Source organism: Crocodylus siamensis, chromosome 14 (genome assembly GCF_052110815.1).
Source record: "Crocodylus siamensis isolate JL-2025a chromosome 14, ASM5211081v1, whole genome shotgun sequence".
Taxonomy (NCBI): Eukaryota; Metazoa; Chordata; order Crocodylia; family Crocodylidae; genus Crocodylus; species Crocodylus siamensis.
The window spans coordinates 10524545-10546067 of record NC_143408.1 but is presented as its reverse complement, the minus strand read 5'-3'; the positions used below and the strand labels follow the sequence as shown (position 1 = coordinate 10546067).

The 21523-nt window shown below is 46.7% G+C and overlaps 1 protein-coding gene across 1 annotated transcript in view; it reads left to right on the top strand.

The window, feature by feature from the left end:
• The window catches only part of FBN3 (fibrillin 3), a 262268-nt gene that overhangs the window by 81918 nt on the left and 158827 nt on the right, over window positions 1-21523 (top strand). Inside the window, exon 7 of the mRNA XM_090027836.1 lies at window positions 17103-17300. Within this exon, the coding sequence (XP_089883962.1) occupies window positions 17103-17300 (198 nt within the window). The remainder of the gene's footprint in view (window positions 1-17102; window positions 17301-21523) is intronic.

The window sequence follows — 21523 nt, the reverse complement described above, 5'->3', positions numbered from 1 at the left end:
TAGCGCCTCCTAATATCTAATCTAAACTTACCCTCCGCCAGTTTGTGACCGTTATTCCTGGTCACTCCTGGCAGCGCACGGGGGAACAGGGACTCCCCCAATACCTGCTGATCCCCCCTGACCAGTTTGTAGCAGGCCACAAGGTCCCCCCTTAGCCTTCTCTTGTGGAGGCTAAACAGGTTCAGGTCCCGTAGCCTATCCTCATAAGGCCTGCCCTGCTGACCCCTGATCATACGAGTGGCCCTCCTCTGAACTCTTTCCATATTGTCCACGTCCCTCTTGAAGTGTGGCGCCCAGAACTGGACGCAGTACTCCAGCTGCGGCCTGACCAGTGCCGCATAGAGGGGGAGGATCACCTCCCTGGACCTGCTCGAGATGCATCTGTGGATGCATGATAGGGTACGATTGGCCTTCTTGACTGCCTCCCCACACTGCCGGCCCATGTTCATCGTGGAGTCAATGACGACTCCAAGATCCTTTTCCGTCTCCGTGCTGGCAAGAGGAGAGTTCCCCAACCTGTAAGTGTGGTGCCGGTTCTTCCTCCCCATGTGCAACACCTTGCACTTGTCAGTGTTAAACCCCATCCTATTCTCATCCGCCCACCGTTGCAACCTGTCAAGGTCAGCTTGTAGCCTATTGCACCCTTCTAGTGCACCCACATCCCCCCACATCTTAGTGTCATCAGCAAACTTGAACAGGGTGCTTTCTACCCCCTCATTTTTTTGCTGATCTTTTGGTTTGGTTATTGAACCTTATGTTTTGCTATTTCTATACATGCAGTTAAGGGGCCTGAATTTTCTTTGCAAAATTTTTTTTTCTCTGCAACACTTAAAATTAAAATAGAGACTTTTCTTTGCATAAAATTAGCTTAATTTACTATGGAATAAGTCCTGTACTGTGTAGACAGTGATGCTTTACCGCAAATTAGATTAGTCTAATGCGCAATAAAGCATCTCATGTAGATATGCCCACAGAACTCTATCCACGCTTATATTTTATAGGCCGTGTCATCTTTTCTCCTGCTCAGGCTTAGCATTCAGGTTAGCTGAGGCATGAAAAGGTCATTCTTAAAATAATTGGGTACTACCCACCCTCAGTAGAAACACTGAGAGAGCTGATTAGAGCTTCCACTCTGCTTGCACGTGCAGTTGACTCTCATAAGGTTTGGGACTACAAGGTAACTTTATACACAAGAGACCATGGTCTACACCAGACTGTATGACAACACACTGGCTAATGCGCCACATAGTGCAAAATTCACTTGCTTGGAGACCTAATCCTTTCCCAGAGCTGACATGTAACGTAGAGCTGTCCTGTTCAGATGCTCTTGTATAATAGGTTCTGTGGATAAAGCATGGGCAGCTCTCCTCCATGCCTCTCTCACACTAAAGTGCAACTCTTGCTGAAACGTATTCAGAACTTTTTCAGAACAAGTATTTGGAGTTAAATCTGAGGGTAAAACCCTGAATGTAGGCAGTAATAATAGCTCCTAGTCACTTTGAAACAGGAATTACAATGTAGTTGCTTAGGGAACAAACACTTCCTACATGCAAATGGTTGTAAACAGTGTTTGGAATTTTGCTGAATAACTTAAAATTACTATGTAGTGACTGTACTTGCATTCCTTATATAGACCTCCATCAGTCTGTTTATATTGCATGTATTTCAGTGTAAAGTTTCAGCAAAAAATGTTTATACTTTTACCTAACCATGATCATCAGAGCATGTTATGTATTGAGCTTCCTTCAGAGAGAGTTTCTCAGACTCACTAAAGTAGCCATAGTATGCAGTGCGACCCACTTGGATTTTTCAGATCTTGTGAAATGTGGCAGTGTTTAGTCCTTTTCCCTCAAAGGATTCAGGTTTTTGAACAAGTAGAAGCTCAAGGCTCCTGCCAGCTAGCAGTATTCTAATTCTTCTTTAGTAACTGATGGCTCTGTTTCTGGTGAGACAGAAAATACCAAATGGTAGAGGCACTGAAATCTGTATATAATATATCCATTCTCTGAATTTCTAAGGTTTCCATACATATGTGTCTATTTATTTGTGGGACATCCCTATGACAGTGCAACAAATCCTGGCACTGTTAGCTTTCATTGTATTGCAGTGTTGTAGTTACGCATAATGCCACAGACAATTAGAATATATTCAGTCCAGAAGAACAATCCTTTTAATGTGTGGAAGCATAATAGGGAAAGCCCTTAGTGTGGCGTGATTCAGTCTGGTCTGCTCACATTTCAGCATGATGAAAATATTATTGTATTAAGCAAAATAATTTATTGTGTTTCTTGTAATGTCCTATGACCTCTCCCGAAGGGAGTGTTGATCAGAGGGGCCCAGACATAGATTTGCTGTTTCCTTTTCATAGTGAAATGTTTTTCTTCTATAATTTTAGTTTCAATTTGGAGGGCTGGGAGAAAGGGAGCACCCACACAGGATGTGTCTGATTCCCATGTGAATATACATAAAAGCCCTAAAAGAAAAGCATTCAGTGTTAAACCATATCATTTTCTCACTGTCTTCTGCTGAATAGATGGTAATTTGAATCCTGGGATTGTCCAAGAAGCAGGAGATACAGGTTCAATCCCTCCTCATGCAGGAGTTAACCTGCAACCCCGGGTTCCCTGCCTCATGCTGCTGCTATTGGAGTCTCCAGGCTCTTCCCCTCCTTCTTCACCTTCTGTTTTCTGCTCATGTCCATGAATCAGGGTGGCACAGCCCACAAGGGTGAGGTAGTCAGGGACCCAGGGACAGGGGCACGAGTACGGCGCAATGGATGTCATCCACAGCATGGTGGGGGCCAGCATAGCATGGCAGAGCCTACATGGTGTGCTGGGGTGCCTGCCCAGTATGGAGGTGCCAGCACAAAAGGCCCTCAGAATAGCCTTGAAACAAAACGAGGCTGGTCAAAATGTTTCAAAAGTCAAAACATTTTGACCATAGGCTGGGGAGGGTAGTCAAGCCAGCTGGGCTGACTTCCCATCCCCAGCGCTGCATCACACTGGGGGCAGGAGACAGCCCAGTTGGGCTGCTTCCCCATCCCCTGCACTACATCCCCCCCATGCAATCGAGTGGGGGACTGGGAAGCAGCCCTACTGGGCTGCCTCCCGCCCCGGCGCACTGGGGATGGGAAGTCAGCCCAGCTGGGCTGACTTCCCATCCCCAGCGAAACTCAAAACAACTTTTCTGTTTCGACAGAACAAAACAGCTGTTTTGACTTGAAATGAAATTAGATAAGTAACACTGTTCTGTCAAACCATTGAAACTCAAGGCAAAACGGAACGGTGCCATTTAGCACAGCCCTAGTGAGAACAGTAGATGGCTGAGTCTGTCTGATTTCTGGCAGGCTGTTCTTCTCATCAAATTCAACTTCATCTTGAAATGTCTTCAACAAAAAACCTGGAGAGGAGGAATGCTATTGGCAGTAATTAGGGTTTTTCTGAAATAAATTTCCTAAGAAAAAAATCATGTTTATAAGGAGATTTTTCATATTCATTTGCAAAGAGACATTTAATGGATTCTTTTTGTTAGTACAGATTCCTAAAGCAGGGCAAAGATCACCATCAAGGTGTCTGATTGATAGGTAGGTATTAGCCTACTGAGGTCTTTCTGCTTTCCTGCTCATTAATAATCACTTCATGTTCTGTCTTTTCTTATTTGTAATAGAATCATCACTGTAGGTGAAGTATGAACTTCCATTTCTCCTGCTGGGAATGTTCAAACTCTGTAATGGAGTAAATCTTTAGGAAAAATAGATTTAGCTTAATAAAAACCTAAGTTGGCTCTCTCTCATATCTGTGTGACCTCATAAGGGTCAGTGGGTAATGTTCATTTATGAACACAAATCGTCATCTACCCAAGTGATAATATGGTGGATGAGAGCAGGTGAGAGATCTGATATCTTGGCAGCTTTATTCAGGCAAGAGGACACTGTTAATGAGACATTCTTGGGAAGTGGTTCTTTAAGTCCCTCTTGACTTTTTCAAAGCCAAAATTTCATGACTTTCAGGAGAGCCTGAAAGGGCTTTTTCTTCCCAGAAAGTTCTTTCTATGCACAGTATCTGCAGGTGGGTTGGAATTCTGAGTCAAGGGGTGTTGAGAAGAATTTGTTCTGCGAGTTGGTTTGGTAAGTATAAGGTTGAGGAGAAAGAAATGAATGATAGTGATGTCTTTCACTGCAGAATATTGGTCTAATTTGCATAGATGTATTTGATAATTGTGTGCATTCTGTGGGGAACTGTACCTTTAGGATGCCATGCTTGTAACTCTGAGGCCAATAGAACTAAGATCCTGAATGCAGCACATTTCTATCAAACAAATCCACACATGAGCTGTCGGGGAGATGCCTGACAATCAGCTGATTGTCAGAATCAGCCCTGAACAACTCTAGATCTCCAACAAGTAGTGCTAACAACCTTGTCAGCAGTAGCTTGGGGCATCCCCAGATCTCCAATTAGGTCTGGGGCTGCCTGCGGGCTCCTGGCAGGGATAGCCAAGGTGCTCCCCCACCAAGAAGTTTAAATGGCTACACCCAAACTCCCCTGCACTGAGCAGCCCCAGCAGGGCTTCCTGGGATGAGGCTCTTAGTATCAGGGAAATGAAGGGCTTCCCCCACAGCATAGGCAGAGGGTGAAAAAAATTGGGGGGCAGGGGGAGAAGAATGCGTGGATGCATATGCATGCATGCACCCCCCCCCAGGCAGGAAGGTCTGTGGGGAAAAGAGCATGGGGAGGGGAAAAGTCTGTGGCAAGATGGGAGGGAATGGGCTTGGGTGCAGGAAGGGAGTGGAGCAGAGCTGGGCCCAGGATTGGGGCTGGGTCTGGGACCTGCTGCACCCGTGCAGCCACCCCTTCCCCCATGCCCAGGATCATTGCCCCCCATGCCAATGAATCCACCACCCCCCAGCCCTGCACTGGACCCAGCTGCCTCCCTGCACTGGGCCTGGCCCCACACCACCCAGGGCACCAGAAGCTGTGGCCAGAGTGGGGCCAGCCTTGGCCGTGCCGCCAGGCTGGAGGGGATGGAGCCCCCAGGATCCCCGTACTTGCCACACCATTAGTTGTTGCTCTCTGGGGGGCATGGCGAGGGAGTGGCAGCTCCTGCCACTGCACACATCCCAGGCATCCCATGCCCCTGGATCTTCCTGGGGCAGGGAAGGGTGCCACTGTAGGCTGGGGCAGAGGCTATGCTGGGCTCTTCCTAGCCCACCACCCCACTGGGAACAGCCCACCATGGCCCCGGCCCCAGCCCACAGTGGCACTGTGACCTGCCCTGTTCAGATCGAGGGCGCACACCCCACTGTGCCTCCCAGGGTGCAGGTAGCAGCAGGAAACACGCCCCCTGCATGAGTGACTGGTGACTCAGTCCTGCACCCTGATGGCTGTGCAGCACCTGTCCCACCCCTAGCCCCAGCCCCACTCCCTTCCCATCCCTGCTGCACCAGCAGCCCTCAGCCAGGCTGCGTTGCAGCCCTGCCCCATGTTTTGGGGGCCTAAGCCCTGTTAGCCCCTCTCTTCTGCCACATATACCCCAGAGGGACTTTAAACTCCACACCCAGCAGCTCTCCCTCCAGAAGAAAAGTGAGACAGTCTCAAAAAAAATGATCTATGTCACTGCTGACTTTGTATTCACCAAACAGATCAGAAGAAACCTGGATTGGTTGGAGGTGCACTCACCTGAATTGATTCAATTTATCAAGGCCAAATAAACTGCTATGTTAAATCACAAGAAAAATGCTTCAGATGAAACTTTGAAGGAGCTGAGGAAAGCAAAGAAAGTAGTCTAGGCCTGTGCAAAGCAGCTAGTGTTCACTTTGGATTTGTATTCAGCCGATTTGGGGGACAGTGAGTTGATTCGGTGATTCAAATTACTTTCCCAAATCAATCTGGCTCCTGCTGAATGTCCAAATCAGCCAGGCCCATTCCCCCCAGCCCGGCAACGGCTGCCCCACCGATCCCAGTTCCTAGCACTTGTTAAAAAACGCCCCCCTAACACACTGGGTGTTGCCGGGCAGGGGGGACAATCCCCACTGTCCCCCACTTCCTCATGCTGCAGGGGGCTCTGCACAAGACCCCCTAACCCCCTGTACTGCCCCAGCCCCCCCCCCATGGCTGCTCCAGCCACCTCAGCTCCGGCCCTTTAAGAAAAAAAACTCAAATAAACCCCAAACTCACTGCTCCTGCCAGCAAGGGGTGATCCCTGCTGCCCCTCACTGCATGGGGGGGGGGTCTGCACGAGCCCCCTGAAGCCACTGCAGGGCTTTTCTCTGTGTTTTTTTTTTTTTTTTCCTTTTTCTTAAAGAGTCAGAGGCATGGTGGGTGGGAAAGCTGTGGGGGGGCTAGGGGAGTGGGGGAGGGGTCAGGGGGCTCATGAAGAGCCCCCCATGCAGCATGGGGATTGCCTCCTTGCCTGGAAGCACCTGGTGAGCACCGGGGCTTTTTTTTAAAATGCCAGGAGCTGGGGCAGGTAGGGCAGCCATGGGGGGTCTGGGGGAGCAGGCAGGAGTCCTGGGGGCTGGCGGAGGAGGCAGAGGATGGGGGCTAGTAGGGGGCCCCCCGTGGTCCCCTCCCAACTCTCTCAGCCCCCCTCCCCCACCCCTAGTACTTATCATCTCAAAGTTGGCTGCAGCTCCCTGCTACGGCCACCCAGGACTGCCCAAATCAAAGCTCTCTGAATCTTTTCTGAAGATTCAGAGAGCTTTGAATTGATTTGGACCTTTTAATTGGTCCCCTGATTCTATTCAGATTTGGAGATTCGGCCACCGAATCAGGCCGAATCCCCTCTGAAGCAAATTACCGCCTGAAGCTTCGTACAGCCCTAATGCAGTAAAACAAGTCTTGAGATGTTTCCCCAATGATTATTGGCTATATCTGTGTGGGGAAATTCAAACTACATTTGACACTGGAAACATCAGAGGCATATATGACAGAATCAAGAAGGCAGTAAGTCCAACAGCAAAGAAATCAGTTCCATCAAAGACAGCATCACAAGGAATCATAACAGACTGAAGGCAACAGATGGAAAGATGTGTAGAACATTATCTTGAACCCTATTCAAGGGAAGGTGATGTCACTGACATAGCCCTTTATTTCATTGAGAGTCTGTCCATCCTTGAAGAGCTTGATGATATTCCAACGGTTGAGGACTTAAGGAAGGCTATAGATAATCTGGCATCGGCAAAGCTCAGGAAAAGACCGCATTCCTACAGGAGTAATCAAGTGCAGAAAACCTGTATTTCTTTCCCACCTATAGGAGCATCTTACTCACTGCTGGGCAATACAGACAGTGCCAAAAGATATGTAACATAGTCACTCTGTGCAAGAATAAAGGTGACGGAGGGAGCTCTACCAACTGTTGTGGCATTTCACTACTAAGCATAGTTGCTGTTTTTATCTGGGAGTCCTGGCTCTTAACTTACCACTGGTCTTTTGTCTCCAACCCTTGGTGAACCTAATTTAAAACCCTCCTCACTAGGTTAGCAAGTTTGTATATAAAGACACTCCTCGGTCTTCTTGTCAGGTGGACCTCATCTCTTCCTAGTAATCCTTCTTTTTGGTATACCACCCCACCATCAAAAAAAAACCAAAGCCAAAGCTGGTGACATGATCTATGCAGCCACATGTTGATCTCCAGGATGCATTTCCTTCTATTTGAGCCTTTCCCTTAGACTGGAAGGATGGATGAGAACATCACCTGAACTCCCATCCACTTCACCTTTGTGCTCAGACCCAGGTAGTCACTTTTGATCTGCCCAAGGTTGACCCTGACAGTATCATTAGTGCCTACATGGATGAACACCATGGAATAGTAGTCAGTCAGATGATTCTCAGCAACCTTTCCATGACATCTCAGATGCAAGCTCCTGCCAGGCGCCACACCTCCTGAGCAAAAAGATTAGGCTGCAGATGGATGCCTCTGCCTGCAGGAGGAAGTCATGACCCACCATCACCTGTTGCTGCCTCTTGGCAGCAGTGAGTGGTATCAGTCATCCCACCCATAGGGCTTGGTCTCTCCTACCATTGGAGTGGGTGCCTACTCATCTGATGCCATGGCTTCATATGTGTTCTTCAACTGAATAGCCCCAGGTTCAGAAGAGGAGTCCTATGTGTTGCCAGAGGTGACTAGCTGACAGTTTCCACCTTTCAGAGCACCTATATCTTCTGCATCTCCCAATGGCCTCTCTGGCTGTCTTTCTACCATAGTGCTGGGGGTTTCTTTGTGGAACAAGTTGATGAAGGTCTTATGCTTACAGATGCTTCTGAACCTTTCTGAACCTCATCCTACAGCTCTCTTACCTGGTTCCGGAAAGAATCCACCAGGAGGCACCTCTCACACCGCAAGCACTCCCTTACCTGCACATACTTGGCAAGGAGGTGCAGGCTGCAGTCCCTGCAAAACCAGACCAGAACTGGAATGCAAGCCTCAGTGGTCCATGGCTATGTCTGGACAGAGCCCACACAGGTACATGGTATCAGAAAGAGCTGTCAGTGGCAGGGTCTTCGACACTGTGATCACGAATGACTGGTGCCTCCCGAGACTGGGGGGTCACTATGGCGGCAAGCAGGGACTGCCTGCAGCCGCCAACAGTGGTGTCAGCAGTGGGGGTGGGGGGGGGGTGGTGAACAGCGAGTGGAGGCCACTCGCAAACGCCACTGGCTGAATCAGCAGGGGGGAGGGGGGCAGGTGCGAATGGCAACTACCTGAAGAAGCTGGCGGCGGCAGCTTCAGCAGCAGCCAATCTTGGGGGGGAGGGATGTGCCCCCCCCGCCAAGCGTCGCCTATGACTGTGATGTTTTCTAGCCATCCTATTGCTTTTCCTACTAGCTCCTTCTTATTCTTCTACTTTTGGGGGAAAAAATCCCTCTTCTTCCACCTGTTTCCCCTCAGCAAGCTTACAGTGAAAGAAGGTAAGAAAGAAAATGTCCTGGCAAACTCTCCAGTGATATTAAAGTTATGTAAAATGTTATAAAGATATTCATGGAAATTATTTTGAGTTTATTCTAGTTGCATTAAATAAGGGAAACTTGCTATGTATTCTTTTTAGAGGTTTCTTCCTGAATAACTAAAATTAGGGATACATTTTCCAAAGACTCATGTTGTACAAAGGAGAAGGGCCATGTTTTATTGGTGATTAATAGAAATACCATAGTGATTAATAATGCTTATAGTGTTTTAGTGAATTGACCTGCCCAAGGACACACAGCAAGCAAATCGATGATAGAGTTCAGCAACACTGGTAGTTTGAAAACAGAAGCCTTGATTTCTAGTGCCCTGCCTTATTCTCTTTCCAGAGGCAGGAATAGAACTCAAGGATCCTAACACCAAGGCCCTTTCTCAAACTGCTGGCCATCCTCCTTCCTTCTCCAGTGCTGTGTAAAATAACTGACCTTATATCTTGCCATGTGTGCTTTGTGCCTGGGATGCTGCTGGGGTTGAGAGTCCTTGGAGGAAGGCTGTGCAGGGAGCTGTATCTCAGGTTTCATCAGACTAAGACTTTGACAGGAAACTGTAAAAACAGGACAGGAAAACTAAAAAAAAAAATCTCTCTTTACTATTTCCTTTGTGTGCTTTTTTCAAAATCTGGAATGTCTGGCCTTAGACACTGCCTTAGCCAGCTTTTTCCTTTCTGTGAATGCCCAAAACGGTTAAACACCAAGACTGGAGTTGTGTTTGTATGAGGTAAGGAAATGACTAAGTAGAGAAAGTATTTCATTAGAAAGGAGCCCTCTGCTGAGACCCCGCACTGCTCCCTCCACCTCTGCCATCCTGCCAATGGAGCCACAATAAAGCTGTCTAGCTGGCTGCCAAGTAAAGAAGAACTCAATGGGATAAAGGGAAGAATTCCCATTTGGTTATATTGAGTAGGAGTGGCGTTATGTATCAAGATTCAAATTTGTTGGTTTAAAATGGCCACATTCAGACCAGGTCCAAATAGGAGTAATGCTAGTGACTTAGCTAGATCTGATTTCACTTACACCAGTTTGGACTTTGACTGATAGTCTTTTCATGTCATCTCCACTTATGCAGCTGCACTTCGTTCACTTCTGTTCTGCCAGCATGAAAACATTTATTTATCTAAAGAGCGTAAATCAATTCTGCTGGCTCAGGAGATGCAAATTGTGTGTTCCGTTTCCAAGCTCTTGAGGGCATTGTGACACGTCCTTGGAGACTGTGCGCGGGAGGGCAGTCTTCTCTTGTAGTTAGAGCTGCTTGGACATTTCAGTAGAGACTTATTCGGGGACCTGCTGAATGAGTGTATCCCCTCAACACGCTGCCCATGTTGGCTTCCCAGCTAAGGCTGCCCACTTCCTTTTGGCACTGTGGTGCTTGCTGCTTGTTTGTGGTTCTTTGAGCTACAGCAGTTCAAAACATATGTGGCTGTACTCTCCTGACCTGATGAAAGAAGCCTCCCACTGAAGGAAAATCATGGTTTGATAATGTGAAAATAGATACTAGGCTTTTGTTACTCTAAAATAAACATTGGAGTAGTTAAAAAATGATGTGGAGCAATGCCAAAGCCTGGGGCATATGTACTGTTGACCTAATCACAGCAAGGTTGCAACTCCCCCAGGAGGGCTTACAAACAGCATTTGTCCTCACTGTTTTAAGAGAAAACCTTTAGCAAAAAAGCCCCCACATTATTATGAGGGAGAATTTGATTTTGGCTGAGAAAGTGCTTCTTTCCCTTCCTCTTCTAGTTATTTGTTTAACAAGGAAAGAATTCTTGTGGCCGCAGCCTGTCTCTCAGGGGGATTTTGGCCATATTATGCCAAAGAAAGGATCATTTAAGACGCAAAGGGACACTACATGAGTCACTTTACTGCGCATCAGACTAATTTGCAGTAGTGTCACCATCTACATGTGCACAGGACTTACTGTGCAAGTAAATTAAGCTAATGCATGATTTGCTTGTACCAAGAAATACAGGCACTAAATTAACCACCAATTAGCTACTACACAGTAGTGTGTGTGTAGATGCTGACCGGGAGCAAATTTGACCGAGAGCAATTGGCTCCCAGTCAGCCTAGGCAGCAAGGGGCCACAGAGGGTGGGGGCTGGGAGAAAGGAAAGCTGCAGCTCCAGTGAGGAGCTCAGCATTGCAGCAGTGGTGCCCTGAGCTTTCCCCTCGCTTTGCTTGCTGAGGTGATGGAGGAGCTCTGTCCCTGGTCCCAGTGCTGCTCAGCTCCCAGCTCCCACTCAGGAGCCAGGAGCTGAGTAGCGATGGGACAGTGGAGCTCTCTGTCCCCAAAATGCTGGGTCAGGGACAGAGAGCTTCCCTATCCCCTTGGTTCCTCCCCCAACTCCCTGGAGCTCAGGCCTGAGCCCCGTGTTCCTTGCCAGCCTGGGGCTGGCACTGGGGGAGCCTGTAGCTCTCTCTGGCTGCTTCAGGGGGTAGGGAAGGGTAGGGGGGCAGGAGCAGCCCTGGACTCAACTCCCATTGGGAGCAAATTTGCTACTGATGTGGACGCATGTGTGGACTCATTCCCAGGTGCAGTTTACTGCACCTTATTTTAATGCGCAGTAACCTTAAGGCACATTTAAAAAGCAACAGAGATTCTGTAGATGCTGGGTACGGCTCTAGCATTCTCATCCATGGATTAGAATTTCTTTCACAAGTGGCCATTTACCATCATGAGAACTTGCATGACAGACCAACTTTACCAGATCCAGAGAGCTGTTGGAGAAACTGGCATTTTTCCTGTGGAAAAATTCAAACAAAATATTGTTTCCTCAGAATCATTTGGTTGAAATGTAGTGCTTTGTCCATGGGACATTTTACTAAACATGAACATAGAATTGTTTTGTTTTAACTTTAAATTTTGGTCTACTAAATCTACAAAATAAGTTTAAAAGAATGAAGAGTGCAGCTCTGAATCAATTTCAACACTTAAGGGCACCTGTCCATGAGCATGGAGGCTGCTCTGGCGTACTGGAATTCCAGCGCATCGGAGTAGACTTGATTAAGAGATTCTGCTGGACTGTGGCAATTGCCACACTCCAGCAGGCTCCTACGTCTTGTGTATCAGCATCCCTGTGCTTAGAAATGGTGGTGGTGGTCCTTGAACTAAAGCTTGCCAAATGAGGTTCAGTTCAAGTGCCACCACCACCCTTGTTAAGCACAGGGACACTGATACATGAGATGCAGCGGTGCTTTAATTAGAGTGACTCTCGGGACCACTCTAACTAAAGTGCCACCCTCTCCACCCCCGATGCACATGTAAAAGTTCCTTTAAGTAGGGTTGTTTAATTTTAGATTTTATTAAAAGGAAAAGCTGAAATGGCATTTTAAGTCAAAATGAAAAACCTTGTTTTTCTTCAAAAGATTGGTCTGAAAAAAATGTGTCTTTTGACATTATCCTTAAATAAATCTATATTTTTTTCTTTGGAACATATCCCCACCAAGAAAAGAAAGTCAGTTTAAATGAAGCAATATATTCCAGCAGGGAAATATCTGACACAAAAAATTCCAACCACTTACATTTGGGGAAGCCAAGGTGCAATAAGATAATGATCCCTAGTTACATGGTACCTGTTTTAACAGCTCTTGAACAGTGGTGAAAGGCTAAATCATTCCAAGAGCCATAAGCTTCAGTAGATGACAGCCTACTGCATCAGATGCTATCTGACAAACAGTGCTGTGAAGTAGCATGAAATCTCTGATTATTTTTGACAAGTTCAGGATGTCTCCAATGTGAATCTCAGCAATTTTTGGCAAAGAGCTGCCTGCTGAGCTCTGGTACCCCAGACAATAACTGAGGCAGACTAAGGAAGGGAGGTTACCAAATAAATAGTTTAGACAGAGATTGTGGGACATATCCAAAGACAGATAGGAATGGATATCAGAAGCCCTTTGCTCCTCATTGCTCTCTCAGCCAATGCACCGGTTCTTATTGTACTAGCCATTGTATCAGGCATGTGTTTCTAGCCAGATTCCAATAATAGCCTTTGAAGAAGGAAGCACCCGGATCAATATTGTGTTGTTTCTCCATACATTTAACATGAATACAGATTGGAGAAAGAGTTAAAAACATATAAGTAGAAGCTTTCACATTCTAACAAAGCAGTGAGGCATCCTCTGGAAGCCTCTAGTACAGCACAAGCCTTGTGCCTAAAGGGTTAATTCCAGGCATCAGACATACGATCATGGGTTGGATCCAGTGTGAAGAACCACTCCATCTGGCCCACTGGCACAATTCTCACAAGTTATGGAGGAGGCTTTGAGTCACATGGGAGGTTCTTTGAGTCTAAAAAAAGGTGGAGAGCCTCTGCTGGGTAAAGGGCAGGCAGCTCAAGCCCTCTTTAGCCCAGAAAGTCTAAATCTTTAGTCTTCTGCTTCTTGGCCGCTTACCCTAACAGCTCACATCTTTATAGGCTGAAACATGGGAGGGCCCTTCCCAAACATGGCAAACAAGTGAGTAGCTTTATATGCATGTTTAGTCAATCCACACTTGTATGACTACAAGACAGATGGATGGCCAAGTATCCATCTAAATAATTGTGATTTAGGTACACAATTACCTCTTCTGTTACCACGTTACACTTTTCCTGTGTCCACATGACAAAAATCACCATTAAGCTAGCTAAATTGCGTCTATGTATCCACGTTATCAGCTGATTTTATCATTTTAGGGTTTTTTCCTTTACGGTAATTTAAAACACCTCTGACACACCCACCTCCGTATTCCCCCCAATAGTCCCTCTATCCCCCACCCACTCAGGCTGTGCTGTCTGCTGCTTATTGGAGCAAGCCGACTGGCCAAGCCAGCCTCAGCCGCAGCCTCTTTCTACCCAGACCCTAAACTTTTTTCCCCTGCTCCTGCCCGGAGTTGGGGGGGGCACACCCACCCCCATGTTCCCCTATTTTCCTGCTCCTCTTCCACCCCTCTTTGCATTTTCCTCAGTTCCAGCAAGTACACAGAAGGCCATATTGTATTCAAAAAAATTTAAAAACCTAAGTTAATGTACATATTAACAAATAAATACTTTAATTTAATCACATAATGATCCTCAGTAGCAATCACTGCCCAACCACTGCAAAAATTTCTTACAGTTTGACACAATACAAATGAGAGAAGACACAGAATGCTTTCTGTTTTACATACAAATTTATGTAGTACTGTTTCAATTGAGGCTTTAGATAAACCATGAGTTACATTTTTACATTTATATTTTTGCATTACATTTTTTATAAATCCAAGCATTGACAGTTATGTTTTTTACATACATGGGTGAAGCAGCAGGGGGAAGAGGCTAGAAGGGCCTGTCCAGGGAGGGGAGGGCATGTAGGTTAGCACCAACCGGGGTGCTAAGCAAGAGCCCCCCCAGCCATAGGGGAAGCAGCTGTTGGTATTCAAGTGCTGAAGCTGGCTGAAAAAAAAATTTATTTGTGAAGAGAATAATATTATATCACAAAGCTGTTAATATATATATATATTAGGGCTGTGAGAAACTTCAGTCCCTGATTCAATTCGGCAGAGATTCAGCCAAATTTAGTGGTTGAATCTCCAAATCAAATTGGAACCAAATCAGAGGACCCTTTAATCTCTCCAGATCAAATCAGAACCCTCTGAATCAAATCGGAGAGATTCGGAAAGATTCATCAATTTGGACATAGACACAACTTTAAATGTTTTTTCTACGTACCTCTAGGTAGCAGGGGCTCGTGAGTGCTGTGATGCTGGGGCACATGCAATGTGTCCCACAGAAGCACTGGGGGCCCCAGCATGCTCAGCAGCAGACCCAGAAGTGGACCAGAAGCACTTCTGGTCCACCTCCAGGTCCACTGGGAAGTACGCTGGGGGCACCCAGGGCCTCCCCTGGCTCTGTGACTGGTGCCTCCTGTGTCTGGTGGGGGCACCCAGGGTCCCTCTGTGGCTGATCGCTGAGCCAGGGGGATGCAGGGGGAACCCCCAGCACACTCCCGGTCAGACCCAGAAGTGGACTGGTAGTACTTCCAAGTTTGCTGCCAAGCACATGGAGGGCCCCCCCGCACTCCTGTGTTACACTCCATACACCCCACCATTGCAGCGATCACAAGCCGCACCTGCTACCTCAAGGTATGTAGAAAAAACTTTTAAAGCTGGTCTATGTCCAAATCGCTGATTCTCCAAATCAGCATTGAATCTTCAGATTCGGATTCAGCCAAATCGAATCAGGGACAGTGACCGGAATCAATTAATTGAATCACTGTCCCTGATTTGGGCCAGATCCAAATCAAATAGAGCCTGCACCTGGGAATAAGTCTATTGCCATCTTTTTTTCTGGAGACAGAAGTGGCATCAGGTGACTTTCCCAGGCTTGTGTTCTTGTCTTCTGCCTGTTGTGCCCAACCATAGTGGCATAATATAAAGCATAGCATTTGGGAACTAGAAACAGAAGGGAGGGAGAAGTTAAAAGCATAAGAATTCGGATTGTAAAACCACCATTCAGTCATTCCAGCCCTGAAATGGGCAGTGAGTGTGGGGGCAGAGAGAAGTGGAGAAAGGCAGCTTGAACCACAGGCCAGATCCAACCTCTGGAGTTTCTGTCTTTGGCCCCTGGGCTATGAGCAGGCAACAAGACACTGGAGAGGTATGGCCAGGGGGAATGGCCTGCCTCAGAGTCTGGGGCCTTTGTGCCCAGTGGATATAATGATCAGTGACAGGAGGGCAAGAGAGGGTTGATAGAGCTCCAGCCACCCTCTGATAGCTTTACCCATCGCCACCAAAGTGGCCCAAACTCATTGGCAGCCAGCCCCCTCCACCACCACATGCCGTATGCTAGGGCCAAGGCCACAGTATGGAACATGCAGCAGTGGTGACAGCTCTGGCTCTTGCATAGGGCACATGACAGAAGCTGGGCCTACTATACCATAGCTCATTGTTACCGTGCAGTAGTGTTGCTGGGCACTAACCGTACAGCAATGATACTGTGCAGTAGTAACAAGCTACTGCACAGTAGCATCAGGCAAAAACCATGCGGCGATGGTACTGCGCAGTAATACTGGTTACTGCACAGTCTTTTAGTACTAGTTTATGCACATACTAAATGAGTGCTGCTCATTTAGACATGGCCATTATTCTCAATCTCTATCTGTGCAAGGGGATACAAAATTGTACAATTTTGCTTCTGGTGTCTGCAATGCCCAGAACCATTTTGCATCATCTCACATGTACCATTTTCAGTGTTGGTTTCTAGGTATTTTATTGGCTGCTTGCATGACTGGCACACCTTCCACCCCAATGCAAACATGCAGCAAAGCAGCCTTGATCCCTCCCGTTTATGTCTTAATGTAGGAAATTATTTTCTCTATGTGATTCCGTGGACCTGTTATATAGTCTGATTCATAACTCAGCACTGGAAAGGGAGGTGCCATAGAAGCTTTGGGTTTCCTGGACTTGCAAAAGAAAGATTCTCCCAGTACTCTGTCCCTGTAGTCATGCCCTCGTAGGGTTTATATTCAATGGGCTTCCCAACAATGAAGGAATAAATGGATTTCTGATCCATTCATCTCTAGTGATATTCCGACACCTACCTCCTGGGCTAGCTTGGTCCCTGGAGCTCCTCCAGCAGAAGTGAACTTGCACTATCACAGTGTTCTCTTCAGTAGATTTTTCTGTCTTATGGGGTCCTTTGCCACAGTTAGTGCTGACAGGAGCTGGCAGAGTTCTTGGAATGAAGGAAGCCCATGGTCTGAACAGGGAGGATGAGAGGAGCTGACTTGGAGCCCCTCTAGGCAACAGCACATAATGGAAACAAAGCCACATTACCAGTCATCAGCCTTGACCTCCTGATCTATACTGAATTTTCCTCTTTCCTAAAATAGCAGGGTTTGTTTTTTTTTACCAGAATAAAACTTGTAGTTCCTAGCACACCTGTCCTGGGGACATAATGGCCTGTCACAAAAGGTTTGGGATACAGGATGCCTGCGTATTAGCCAGAGGAGTCTAGCTTTGTGCTTGATCTAACCCAGTGGCTTTCAACCTGTGGTCCACAGACCCCTGGGGGTCCACAGACTATGACTAAGGGGTCCACACCTCCATTTGAAATTTTTTAGGGGTCTGCAAATGAAAAAAGCTTGTAAACCACTGTTCTAAACTTTTGCTGCTTTGATTTATCCTCAGACTATCGCACTGGTCCCTGCTTCAGCCAAGTGAATAACCAGATGTGCCAGGGCCAGCTCAGTGGCATTGTCTGCACCAAAACTATGTGCTGCGCCACCATCGGAAGGGCATGGGGTCATCCATGTGAAATGTGCCCTGCCCAGCCTCACCCCTGCCGGCGGGGCTTCATCCCCAACATACGCACTGGGGCTTGCCAAGGTAAGTGCCATGGAAATGCACTTGTGAAACCTCCCACGTTCCCAGAGTGTTAGGATTCCCGGGGCCTTGTGATATTACTCAGTGTTGCAATAGCAGTTATATACATGGACTATATCAATGATAAAGCCTGTGCAGCTGGATACTGTGTGATGCTCCTGTTTTTATGACCTTGTCCCCTCTGCTCCACCTACAGTGCCCCTGTTAGTGCTATTTTGGTTGTCTTCTCCCATGCTCATGTCGATGCATTATTCCATTCACCTCCATAGATTCCCTACCCTTGACTCCAAGCCACATCCTGGTCTTTCCCAGTTCTTCATGTGAGACCTCCAAAGGCAACCTCTGTCCCCTTCCTGAATCTCTGGGATCTGAACCTCCCCCACTGCTTTTATATAATTAGCATCCATGGGGCATCCATTTTTTTGTGGTTGTTCTGCTTTTCTTTTTGTCCTGGAGTATCAAGGTATTTAGTAAAAAATACTCAGTACAGAAGAGACTGAACTCCTGCCCCCTCTGGAACTCTGAGTCAGGCTACAGATTAGGAGTGACAGTCTGCTATTTCTTAGTCATCTTAAAATGCCCAGATTTGGTAATATACATGGATGTCTAAGTGCTAATACATGTTACTTGTGAACAGGTTGGCATTTTGTTGTTAGATGTATAAATCCTGTGTGTGTGAATGACTGTGTAGGCACCCAAATGGAACATATGCACTACCAGCAGAAAGTGTGAAGAAGAGAGCATTCTCCCATCCTTTCTCCCAAATACCTAAAAAGCCAGGACAGTTACCTGGGAAGTTGGATGTTTGGGATCCTCTTCACCGAAAGGTAGAGAAACGAAGGTTCAGGCTAACTTCTCAACACAGCACCCCAACTACCACACCACCAGTCACTTGTTATCTAGGTCCTTCTCCAGCATTCTTGGGCAGTCACACAAGGGTGGTATTTGGGAGATATGTGGAGCCAGGAGGATGGAAACCAGCCAGAGGTATGTGGCTCAGTTAGCTGCTTGCAGGCCTGCAAGAGCGGGGATCCTAGATTCTAGCTGGGGCCCTTGCTCCGAGTGAGGCAGAAGCTTCCCTCCAGCCAATCTCCTATGGGCAGAATTCTGTGCTCTGAGGCTAGAGGAACTTAGGGTTTCTGGGCAAGAAGGTGTGAGGCCAGGACCGTCAGGTCAGTAACCTAGTTATTAAAGGGCACAACTGTTAGAGCTGTGCAAAGCTTCAGTTCATGATTTGGATTCAGAGATGATTTGGATGATTTGGAGGCTGAATCTACAAATTATGAATCAAATTGCTGGAAGCTTTAGGCTTTCTGAATTGATTCGGAGCCCCCGAATGGATTCAGAAAAAATTCAGCAATTTGGAGATTCGGCCATAGGGTATAATGGCGAATCAATTAAATATCTATAATTTTGTCGGTCAAATCGAATCAGAAGAATGAGTTGGATCTCTGAATCAAATCTCTGGCATCTGAATCAGCTGAATCTGAATTGAATAGTTCCCTATTCACACAGGCCTAACAACTGTGCACTTTTTCTCTGCTCTTGAGTCAAACTCTGGTGGTAGTCATGGATATTGCCAAGGTAAGTGCCATGGAAATTAGGGCTGTGCAAAATTTCACCAGCTGTTTCATTTTGACTAGCTTTGAGCTTGAAACAGCAAAATCGAAACAGAAACAAAGGGCTTTGAAACAGACTTGAAATGAAACGACGCCAATTGAAACGTATCAAAAGTTTCAAAATGTTTCAAATTTTGAAGCTCAAGCTGGGCTTGCCTGAAGAAAACAAAAAGTAAGGAGAGGGAGGGGGAAGAGGGGGGAAGAACTGCTCTCATATTGACTGTGTGTAGCTGGCCAGTGACTGTGATTCTTCCCCGAGATCCCTTCCAATCCCAGTGCTCTGAGGGAGGGATGGAAAACACACACAGTAACACATGTCACAAGTTTTGCTCCAAACAGCATTTTCCCAGAAACCCCTGAACCTATCTCCTTGAAACATAGGAGGATTCATGGCCTCAGCAGAGGCTACCATGCCTGCTGTTTTCACCCCACTGCGCCTTGGCACACACAGTGTCACCCATGCCATGAGTTTTGCTTCTCCACAGCTTGAGGTACAGTTCCCACCAAACCCCTGCACCTATCTCCTTGAAACTGGGCAGAGTTTGTGGCCTCAATAGGGGCTAGCATGCCTGTAGTTTTCATGCCCCTGTGCCTTAACAGACATGTGTGACATGAGTTTTGCTTGTCAAAAGCTTGAGGTGCAGTTTCCCAGAAACTCTTATACTTATCTCCTTGAAATGTAGCAGGCTCTGTGGCCCCAGAAGGAGCTACCATCCCTACAAATTTCATCTGACTCAGGCAAGAAATGACAAAGTTATAGGCAGTTTTGTGCTTCCCCACTATAACCTACGGGCAAAACATCGACACAGCATTGAAACAGTGGAAGTTTCGACAAAACGAAATGGAACAGTGCTTTTGAAACTAAATGAAATTTGAAACAAAAGTTGAAATGACACAGTGCTGTTTTGCATAGCCCTACTAGATAGCAGGTGGCTTGTGAGTGCTGTGATGCTGGGGCACATGGAGTGTCCCACAGAATCATGGGGGGGCTTCCCAGTGCACTCAGCAGCAGACCCAGAAGTGGAGCAGAAGCACTTTCGGTCCCCCTCCTCCCTGCATCCCCCAGGCTCAGTGACTGGTGCCTCCTGGGTCTGGGGAGGGGCACCCAGGGCCCCACTCCCCGTGGCTGATCACTGAGCTGGGGGGCAGGGAGGAGAGGTCCCCTGTGTGCTCCCCAGTGAACCCACAAGTGGACCGGAAGTACTTCTTGCCCACTTCTGGGTTCACTGCTGAACATGAGGGGGCCCCTTCTGCACTCCTGTGGGACGCTCCATCTGCCCCAGCTTTGCAGCATTCACAAGTCACGCTGGTACCTCGAGGTATGTAGAAAAAACTTTTAAAGTTGTGTCTGAAATGCTGATTCTCTGAATCAACATCAAATCTTCAGATTTGGATTCAGCCGAACTGAATCAGGGACAGTGATCCAAATCAACAAATCAAATCACTGTCCCTGATTCAGGCCAAATCCAAATCAAATAGGACCCGCTTTGCACACCCCTACTACCTAGAAGTACATAGAAAAAACATTTAAAGCTGTGTCTATGTCCAAATCTCTGAATCTCTCCAAATTGATTCGGAGGGTTCTGATTTGATTCAGAGAGATTAAAGGGTCCTCTGATTAGATTTGGATCTGGAGATTCAGCCATCGAATCAATCTGAATCTCCACTGAATTGAATCAGAGACCAAAGCGTCACACAGCCCTAGTAGGCACCTAACTAGCCAGTGGTGATGCCCAGCTCTAAAGCAGTCTGTGTTGCTTCAGTTTTAGCTGCAAGCAGGTGGAAAGCTAGCCTGTCTCTAAATTCTGAAAGTTTTCATGAACTATCCTTCCCATTATACAAGCTCATAAAAGAAAGCACCATATTTCTTCAATTTCATCTTTCCTTTATTGTGCAAGTTTCATCCGTTCAGTTTCATCTTTGCTTTATTTCTTACTGTGTTAGTAAAAGATCAACTTCAATGAAAAGTTATGGGCTTGATGAAACAGTCACTGGGTGATGACCTTTGAACCTTTGGTCTGTTTTCCTCTACTAGAAGAGCATTGCACACACGATCCAGATACAAGTTTAAATTATTAATTTCTTATCTGATGCATTAAGCAAAATTTCTGTGCAAGAATTGCCCACTGACTCCTGTGGTCCAACAGGAACAGGTGTTATCAGGTAGCAGTAACATTAATTTCTCTGCACTTGTTGTTTCTCCCAGATTGGTAGGGTCTTCACCCACTGTTGTTTTATTGAAAGAACTGGCTCTTTCGGAAGATAACTTTAACTCTTGCGTGCTTAGTGGAATGTAAGGGCCCAGGCAAGAACCATCTTACCACGGAAGTAAATGCATGGCTGAGAAGATGGTGTTGATGTGAGGGCTTTGGATTCTTTGACAGTAGGTTGGCATTATGGGCAGGAGAACTGCTATCAAGAGGTGGGATCCATCTTACCTGAACTGGAAAGAGCATCTTTGGCCAACCTAGTAAGGAGGGCTTTTAACTAGATTCCACAAGGCATCGTGATAAAAACCCTCTAGCAACAGAATAAACAATCCAAAAGGGAATAAACCAGAAGAAGCAGCTCAATCTAGGAAAGGTCCATGGGGCACAGGACAGGAAT